Source organism: Leptosomus discolor, chromosome 17 (assembly GCF_034619465.1).
Source record: "Leptosomus discolor isolate bLepDis1 chromosome 17, bLepDis1.hap2, whole genome shotgun sequence".
Classification (NCBI taxonomy): domain Eukaryota; kingdom Metazoa; phylum Chordata; class Aves; order Leptosomiformes; family Leptosomidae; genus Leptosomus; species Leptosomus discolor.
Window position 1 is genome coordinate 3,089,563 of NC_141407.1, and position 9,738 is coordinate 3,099,300.

Here is a 9,738-nt window from a genome sequence, read left to right on the forward strand (position 1 = left end):
CCAGAAGTCTATGTGTGGGCAGACAAGGCGAGGTGTTTTATACTTGCTCAGCTTGTATTCCCATCATGTAGTTACTTCAGGCTATGGCTGTAACTACACAGGAAAATAGGGATCTAAACATTTCAGCTTTTCAGCTGCATTTCCTAAAGCAGAGAAACAAAACTAAACTAAACCAAAACTGTTTTGTAACGCCTGCATTGAGGGAGAACATCACGTAAAGCAAACCAGGCTTTATCTGACTTGATATGGGACTTCTAGTTATCTTTTAAGGAGGGAGTGTGCTTGCTGATAGTAGGATTCTGGGACAGGTTTTCTACTTTTTAAAAAACACCACACCCAAGCATATGTCTTAATAGATGCCAATCTGCCCTTCTAATTTTCATTACTCCCTTGTGGCTTGTTGGCCACCCACATCAAACTCTTACTAAGCAGTCGTGAGAGTCTTTTCAATGTTCTGTTTGCTGTTGGGACGCTCTGCATGGGCTCAACTAGGTATGAAGTTATGCCCTCAAGCTCTCACTACATTCGAGTCTGTTCTTGCCCATGACCTTAGTGGGGAGCTGACTTTGCTCAACAGCTCTTGTCCTAGAGAAGCCTGCAGCTTGCTGCTTGCTTTCCTGTAGCTTGGGTTTTAAAACTAAAACTCGCACCGCTCAAAAAGTAAACATTGCAGAAGGCTAAGTTGGGTGTTGGTATGGTATCATGCAAAGTACCTGTGCGTGGCCATTCAACGTGGCTCTTAAAGTCCATACGAAAAATTGTGTCGCTGTTGGCAGAGGTAGTAGTCTCTTTTTCTTTATATACTCTGTATTGAAGGAGCCAGTCTGTCACAGATGTATTGAGTGCAATGAGATGCAGTCTGGTCCAAGGTGTGAAAACTGTAACAAGTTTCTGGTTAAAAAAAGAATATTTCCTTTTCAAAAGGATGGAACTGGGGTTAAGGTCATCCATATGGTGTAATGCTGAAGACCTGCCTCCCGCCCTGAACCTCTCTGGTCTGTTATGTAAAACGCTGCTGTCACAAGCAGGATGTTCAGTGGTGCAGGGGAGATACTTGCTCACAGACCAAAAGCTGTGAATGTAGCTGTCCAGCAAGCTGTGGGTGCCACAAGTGTGCTTGCTTAAAAGTCATTAGCTAAAGTTTGTAAAAGGTATCTGACAGCCCTGGGTGAACCACCTCTGTGTCAGCTTGATGCATAGATAGCTGAAGCTGAGTGGATTTACTGGGGGAAATAGCACATAACCATTGGGCTGTTCTGGTACTTTTCCTTACCTGTCTACTGTTTACCACTGGAGATGGGATGTACCTAGAGGTAAATCTGATCTTACATGGCCATTCCACATGTTTGAAGCTTTACTGAAGCAAAGATGGCCTATAGATGCGTACATTGCCAAGCCAAATAAAAGCTGGTCCCTGACTCAGGTTAGTACTTGGATTTTGTTGACTTTAGCAGTGAATCTGAAGCACTGTGAGTCTCCAGTTGGGCTCTGTTGTTGGTGTATTTAATGCTATAAGCAGCTGCACTGTGCTAGTGGTATACCTCTGTGCTCCATTTTGTGTCTGTTTAGATTTCTTGTCCCTAAAGACCTCAGACCTGCATGATGAGGTAAGGAAGTACCTGCTGAGCAGGTGCCATGTGAACAAGTTCTGTTGTGTAAAAGTTCTGTTATTCTTCATTTTCATTCTCTGTGCCTGATTGCCATGATGGCTGGGCAGTTGAGCAGGAGCGGACTAATATACATCCTAAAAGCTTACTTGTTTTAAAAGGGGGAGGGGCAGGACTGGGAGGCAAAATGTGACTTTAGAGCCCCGAATTCCATGCCTGAAACAAATTTAAAGGTGCTGAGTAGAATTTTGCTGCAATTGCTTAACTCTTCCAGGACATGCATTAACTTTAGGTTTAGAAAGAAGCTCCTAGGAGGTATCCTGCAGCTTCTGTCTGTCTCCAGCTGCCTGGGAATACGTCTGTGTGTGTTGAGACCTTTCTCAGGGCAGCAGTGATGAGTCATTACAGTAATTAGTAGAGTTGCTTTTACACTGAAACCTGGGAAGGAAATTATCAGTTTGCCACTTAGGCCATTGCTGACTTCTCAGTTTTGTTGCTCAGATTCATCAAAGGGACAGTTCTGTGGTCATCTTATCACCAGTCTTTTGGGGGGCCTTAAGGGGAGGTCAGTCCTGTGTTATAGGCGTGAGATCTTGCACTTATCCTTAAAATAACGTATGTGCTTTCACATTAGTGTTCCTGGTGAGGTATCCTGTTTCATAATACCAAGTACTAACTCTCTAAATATTCAAATTTTTACTAAGACCTGTCAGCTTTTTCTATATGCTGTAGCAGGGAGGGGAGTATAGTAGAAGAGCAAGAATCTCTAACCTCCCATGAAGACATCTGTCTCTTGGAGGATTAATACCTGAGCTGAGGGTTGCTAGTCTTCAGCCAGAGGTACAGAGTAACTGTGAAAATGTCCAGCGTGGTAGTTTTCAGTACTGTATGGTCTCCATTTACAAGTGGTAAGAAGTGGGATAAGAAATGTTTAGTATTTGGGAAAGGAAAACATCTTACTGTGCCATTCTGTCTCATCTGTTGCTTTCACAGCACAGTTCAGGAGGAAAGAGGCTTACTATTGGAAAGCTGGCAGGTTGTTTTGAATACAGGTTTGCACTGCAGTCCTGCTTGGCTGTGTTCTGGTGTTGGAGACTGATGTGTGGCACAAGCTCAACTCTAGAGGGGAAGAAAAGGTCAGGCTGGGACCAATGAGCTTTGGCTCTGAAAATGAGTTATGTACTGTGATGCGAAGGGAAGTGCAAAGCAGCCAGAAAGTCCAGAGCAAGCTAAATGCCAATGGTGAAAGGGAGGAGGCATCTGTGTAAGTGTGGAGATAAACTTAATGCTTGAAGAACTTAAATTCTTCTTCTGTAGCAATGTCTTGAGCTTAGGAATTGGTCTGTTTATCTGCCCATAGGTGAGATGTGTTTTCACAGTACCAACTTAAGCCTCTGCTGGTACCACTACTATTTTGTATTTATTCTGTGCAAGGGCATTCATTTGCATTTTCTGCATTACCCTGTGCATTGAATGAGTCGTGTCAGCAGATTGCTGAAGGTATGTGATTCCATGCACAAGCAGCAGCTGTCCAGGTGCGAGCTGTGTTTCCTTACTTCCTCCCATAATCTTACGACAGCCATATGGTATTTTTCGGGTGGACTGAGCCCTGTCGCTGGTCATCCACAATGAATGATCAGCATCCATAAGAAATAACTGCAGCTGCTCAGTGGAGAGCATTGTTACTAACCCTGTCTTGCTGTACTGCTCTTGGATGGGAGATAGGGCTTCTGTTTGAGGTGGTTACTGTCCGCATATGTTGCATTGGAAACACAATAATCTGTTATATAAACCCAAGAAGTAGAAAATAGTGCTGTGATTTAAGCATAGCTGGGGAAGACAGGTGAAGGCGCAGACTGCTCTGAGGGCAAAATACCTGTTCTAATAAAATGTTTTCTATTGGTTTACTTATTGCATCTTTGCTAAAAACCAGAGGTGTTTTTTTCAGAAGTGTCTTCCGAACAGTGTCGATAACACAGGGATGTTTTTGGTGCTGCTGAGCGGTGGTTGCAGAGAGCAGAGGCCTTTTTTGCCTCACACCACCCCACCAGCGAGGAGGCTGGAGATGCACAAGGAATTGGGAGGGGACACAGCCAGGACAGCTGACCCCAGCTGACCAGAAGGATATTCCATACCGTGTGACATCATTCTCAGCATATAAAGCTGGAGGAGGAAGGGAGGAAGGGGGGACACGTTTGGAGTTACAGTGTTTGTCTTCCCAAGTCACCATTATGTGTGATGGAGCCCTGCTGTCCTGGAGATGGCTGCATGCGTGCCTGCTGATGGGGAGTGGGGAATGGATTCCTTGGTTTGCTTTCCTTGTGTGCACGGCTTTTGCTTTGCCTATTAAACTGTTCTTACCTTTAACCTGTGAGTTTTCTCACTTTTGCTCTTCTGATTCTCTTCCCCATCCCACTGGGGGGAGTGAGTGAATGGCTGTGTCATGCTTAGTTGCCAGTGGGGTTAAACTATGGTGGTTGTTACAGGTAAAGCTTCATCCCACATGGCTTTTAATTTACAGGCCAAAGCTTTAAGAATAAAACTGAAAGTGATGTGGTTTGCTTCGTATTAAATAACTTTTGAGACTAAAAGTATAAATACAGCTGTGGGGAGGGACCCTTTTAGGTTTTTCACAGTTGCTGTGCTATGACAGCATAAGATGAATGGACCTGTCCAAAGCATTAACCTTTGTCAAAGTCGGTCATTGATTATCTTTTAAGTCTTTCCAAAGGTTTGCTCTACTCCCACATCCTTTGTGTGACATGAATGGTAAATACCAGTGAACACTGAATATTCTTGTAACTTCCAGGCCATATTGGTGTTTCATCCTGGGCTTTAATACTGTAACCTCCTACAGGGGTGAAGGCAGGGGAGAGAAGAGCTAGTGACTGGTGGAAAGGAGAAGTAGAGTTAACTTTAATGTTGCAGGAGCCCTATCTGGCCCAGACAGTTGAGGCACCTATTAAGTGACATTATTTCTTGAATGGTGTGGAACTGTCATGTAGCTGAAGACCAGTCTCTTTAGCCCAGCTGAGACTTGATTCTGTGTGCAGTGTCCTGTTGTCCCCAGCATAGCTTAAGAAGTTGGTCTGAGTGGAAGACCATGTCTTTGCCCCCTGAGAGCAGAGGAGGGTACACCAGAAGCTAGGACAGCTGTTTATTATACTGTAAAGCACTGGCCTTACAGAAGTGGGAAGAGCTACGGGGAGCAGTTTCAGCAAGCTGAGGCTGAGGACTTTGGCTCTTACCCCTGTGTTAGATGCAAAGGCTCTGGACTGTTGCATGCAGAGGTGTTCCCTCTTCTCCTCTGTCTCTCTACACCAGTTGTTACAATTAGGCATATATGAGCTGCATTTTACTACTAGCAGCATGCTCCCCACCACAGCCATCTGAGACAACGTGCATGTGGAAAAGCCAGAGCTGGATACCTGGTTAAATATGAAGCAGATGCTAAGTTTTGTGTTGTGTAAAGTCCAGAATAGCTGCAGGCTTCGTGAACACTGGCTGGGAATTGAGGGAGGGGTGTCTCAATTGTAATCAAAGTCCATGTTGCAAACCCACTGCTGAATTGATGTGGGAAGGAAGCCCACAAAGCTTTGCATGATTTGAAGTACTCTCTTCACCCTGACATCGCACTGCTCTTGCTTTTTCCCACCCAGGTGGATCGCTATACGCTGAGGAATGGCCGTCACATCATACTGCTAGCGGAGGGCCGGCTGGTCAACTTGGGCTGTGCCATGGGTCACCCGAGCTTTGTTATGAGCAACTCCTTCACTAACCAGGTGCTGGCACAGATCGAGTTGTGGACCAATAGTGACAAATACTCTGTTGGAGTCCATTTCCTGCCAAAGAAGGTGAGTTAGAGTAGCAGGAAGATGCCAGCTTGTAAGGAAGCCAACTTCAGATGTGATCATGTAGATTTTTCGTTTGTGCTTGACTTCATTTTTGTATTGAATGGTGTTGTTGCAAGGAGCTTCTGTCCTTCAGTGAATGCTTGGCTTTGGTCATGCTGAGTCTGAAGTGGGCTGTTTTTTGTGGCTAACGTGTTGTGCAGAACTGGGACTTGTCTGTCCTGTGATAGGAACATCCAGTCACTTTTTGGCTTGACTTGGGGCTCTTCCTGAAGGTGCTGGGAAGCCCTGTACTGCCTCAGGGTAGTCAGGGAGCTTCTCCCAGCCAACTTATTCGTTCTGCTGAATGTCAGTGTTCACAGCAAGCTTACATATACCTATCCAGCAGCCAGGTCTAGTGGGGCAGAGTTGAAGCTGGAGTGAAACTAGGAATCACTTTTACTGAGGTTGGTAGAGTCTGAGTCCCATTTGCACCTAAGCAGAGCTTATCACAATCTGGTCCTAATAGCTTCACAAAATATTTCTGACAGATTCCCTCCAGTTTCCCTTTAAACTTACCTCTGCATTCTTTGTTCTTGGGAAAAATCTGGATCATGTCACAACTCAAATTCCTTTTAGAAAACTAACCTGGTTTTAATTTTCTGAAACAAGCCTGAGAATTAGTCATTGAAAAAGATGCTGGAGTTAAATCCCACTGCCTTTGGAATGCAACCAGGTGTGAGATTAAATGTGAAAATACTTTTCATTTGGGAAGTAGAATGTGTATGTTTGGGCTTACTTACGAGGTGATTGCTGAAGGACTTAAGCTTCCAAAACCATCTGTTGATGATCAAGCAAAGCATACCAGAAATACAGTGTAGGAGTTGATCAGCAAGCTGACACATAATCATCTTCAAAGGAAAAGTTTTGTTGACAATTCTCTTGAAAATGGTAGTCCAGTTTTGCTAATAAAATGTGGCTTCATCCTCTTCCTGAATAACAATTTTTAGTAAGCATACTTAACTGGAAATCAGAAGTGGTGCCCAGATCAGTTAGAGTTGCATGTTAGTGGAGCACATGGCAGTGATATCTTCTGGTTCATAGACAGTGACAAAATGCTCTTTTAACCTTCTGTGCTCCACAGAGTATTTCAAAGAATAAAGCAGTTGCCTTGTTAGAACCAGCAAAAGACGAGCAGAAGAACTTCCTCTGATAACTTTCTGGATAGTATCTTTCCTTGTTCTGTGTAGAGGCTTTGAGGTCCAAATGTGGAATTGAAGAATTACCAAGTACCTTTCTTTGACTGCAAGAATATTGATTTGATGATCAGCTATTACAAACATGCACACATTCCTGCAATGTGTGTTCCTGGAGAACTAGGCTAACTATTGTGCCCATGTACTTGGCACCAAACCTGTCCATCCTTATGCTCAGCTGTCTGATTTTTGAGCTAAGAATGTCATCTTACCTTCATCTAAACTTGTGTACTTTTTTATCTAAAAGTTGGAAGTCCCCAGGCTGAAGCAGCTGTGAAACAACTTCTCTACTGCAGTTTGAGAACCTGATCTGGGAAATGTCAGGGACTCTGCTCCTCTTCAAGTGGGTGTAATGTGTCTTAAACTTGTTGGAAATGCACCTATCAGATTGTCACATGTTAGTCTAGTCACCAGATATGCATTCAATTTTTAGCATCCTTTTTTTTCCTGGCAGAATCTACTAAGCTTAAATACTTCTTTCCCTTCTAAACACAGTCCTTCCAGGTAGCTTTTTCTTCTGTGATTTTCCTGACTCTTACATAGTGTTCAGTAGCTTTCATGGTTCACTTCCACATTCTTTGACCACTTCATCTTATATTTTTAATTTTGGCTCTGTTGATTCTCAAGAGGTGTTGGCAGTTCCATAATACTTACTATGAGCAGGTTGTGCTGCAGTGAATTATACTTTGTACAGATTTTAGCTTTTTACCTGGTTTATTACAATGGGATTACTTCAGAGTAGTTGCTTGTTACCACACTCCTTTTGAGTGGGAAATCTAGGACTAGTTATTGAATCATTTAGGACGTGCTGGTTCACACAAGCTGCGTATCTGGCACTTGATTGTTTTGTTGATTTATTGCCCTTCAAATATATTGCAAACTTTCACATCTGTTTAACTAGTATGGACGAAATATTGCCAGTCTTTACTGTGCTGCTGGAATTTAGACTTTCTATCTGTTTCCTTAGCGGTGATTACTTGTATTTTGCAGGAATTACAAATGGTCATCAAACTGATCCTTCTATTGTAACTCAGCAGCACCTGATCCCTTCTTAGTGCTGTCCTTCTGTCTTTGAATGTCCTTTATGGTTGTGCCTTCTCCTCTGACATAGCAGCTAGTTTGCCATTTTACGATTTGTCGTCTTTTCTGTACCTGTCTCCTGAGGCACTTAACTGTCTTGTAACTGTACACATTTTTTTTTCCATCCCTTGACTTTGCATTTCTGCTTGACACCTCTGGGATAAAGTATATCAACATTTCTGAGCCTATGTCCTATAGCCCACCTTGGCTTTATTCTTCATTAAGACAATGCCCATAGATACTTGTATTCTTGATGAATAATGATTCTGGAATGAATTTCTCAATACATGTACCCCTAAGATGGGATTTCTGGAAAGGAGTTGCATTTTTTCCAGTATTAGAGCTTCTCTAAAATTGTAGTATGAGTCTAGTATGTCCAGGTGTCTTTGTAGTAGAAACATAACCATTCTATCAAACTGGATATTCTTATCTGTGAATAATTTGAGCTCTGTTCTTTACTTGTTGGATGTGAATGTGTAAATGAGATTGAAAAGGGCTTGATTATTTAAAGCTGTCCATCTTACTTAAGCTTAACTTGACTCCCTCAAAAGCGTGGGGTGTTTCCATCTGAACGAAGTTCTGTGCTCAAAGCAGATGCCTCTGTGCTCAAGCAGGTGAGGTACATTGGCAGGACTGTTCATCTGTGTCAGTCTAAGTCCTCCTTGGGGCTGATGTTGGTTTTCACATACTCATTTCTCACTGTTGACCATGACTTCCTGAACCATAGGACTCTGTTCTGCTAATATTCTTGTCTCACTGTTTTGTTTTCCAGCTGGATGAAGCTGTGGCTGCTGCTCATCTGGATAAACTGTGTGTGAAGCTGACTAAGCTCAGTGACAAGCAGGCCAAATACCTAGGCTTACCAAGAGATGGGCCATTCAAGCCAGACCACTACAGATACTGAGCAGGTGGCACTACCCAAAGACCAAAGTGCAGGGATACAACCTTCCAAAGCTCTTGTGTGTGCTGGGCTTCTGAGAACAAGCCTTTTGCCATATTCCTCTGTGCTGCAGAACCCCTCCCCTTACCAAGGAAGCTTCAGGGCCTTATTTGTTAGTGAAAGAGGATCTCTCTGACTCTTGGAATTAGAATTGGTTACTTAGCTAATGTTATGGTGAAAAGGATCCTATGTACCTTTTATTGGCTCCTAATGTGTCCCAATAAGGGGAGCAGGACAGAAGATCGTCAGCCACATGTTTGACAAGATTTAGCAGCCTTCTTGAACAGACTGACCAAGAAGATGAGGTTTCTACAGGGAGAAACTGTAGAAGCTGTTTTCTGCTGTGCCCTGCTCAAATTTGATGAATCATGTTAGGAGGCTGGCAGTGGTGGCAGGCTTCTCTCCACAAAGGTGCCCTAGCTGGAGTGCATGTGGTGAAACTGGAGGAAGTAGGGAGGAGTATAGGTTGCTTGGTGGTCTTCCTATAAAATCAACTTAACCTCCTCCTCAGAGATGAGAGCTGGAGTTTTTTTCTGGGTGAGTTTACTCCATTCGTTTTGTTCAGAAGAAAGACCCTTCTGTTCTTCCATACCAGCTCGAGGAGGGGTGAGGCAAGAATGACTTTTTTTAGCAGCCTTCTAGTGTTGTGAATGGCTGAGAAGCACCTAAGGGGACAGTTAGGTTTAGGGACCTTGTTCGATCCTCTGAAAACACCAGCAGCACACTTCTACCCCCAAGTTGATTTTTCTGAGTTGTCATGTCTGCTGTATCTTGTTTGTCACTGACTCAAAGTGCTTTTATTAAAGATCTGACTGTGGCCTGACATGTTTTGTATGGTGAGATGGCTTTGGGGTTTGTTTAATTTTGTGTGATCCTTAAGCTACTGAAAATATTTAATGTATCCCCATGGGGTTTCCTCAAGGCGAATGCCAGTGCTGTGGCTAGCCTGCATCATATACTTGAGCTGGGAAAAGCTGCTCCTCAGGTTACTTTAATATTTGAAGGTCTGAATATTACAGGAAAAA

At 43.4% G+C, this 9,738-nt stretch overlaps 1 protein-coding gene across 1 annotated transcript in view; it reads left to right on the forward strand.

Moving 5' to 3' along the window:
• The window catches only part of AHCY (adenosylhomocysteinase), a 29,142-nt gene extending 19,606 nt beyond the window's left edge, over positions 1 to 9,536 (forward strand). Inside the window, exons 9-10 of the mRNA XM_086474983.1 lie at positions 5,267 to 5,461; positions 8,546 to 9,536. Coding sequence (XP_086331109.1) covers positions 5,267 to 5,461; positions 8,546 to 8,677 — 327 coding nt within the window. The 3' untranslated portion in view covers positions 8,678 to 9,536. The remainder of the gene's footprint in view (positions 1 to 5,266; positions 5,462 to 8,545) is intronic.
• The last annotated feature ends 202 nt before the right edge of the window (positions 9,537 to 9,738 follow it).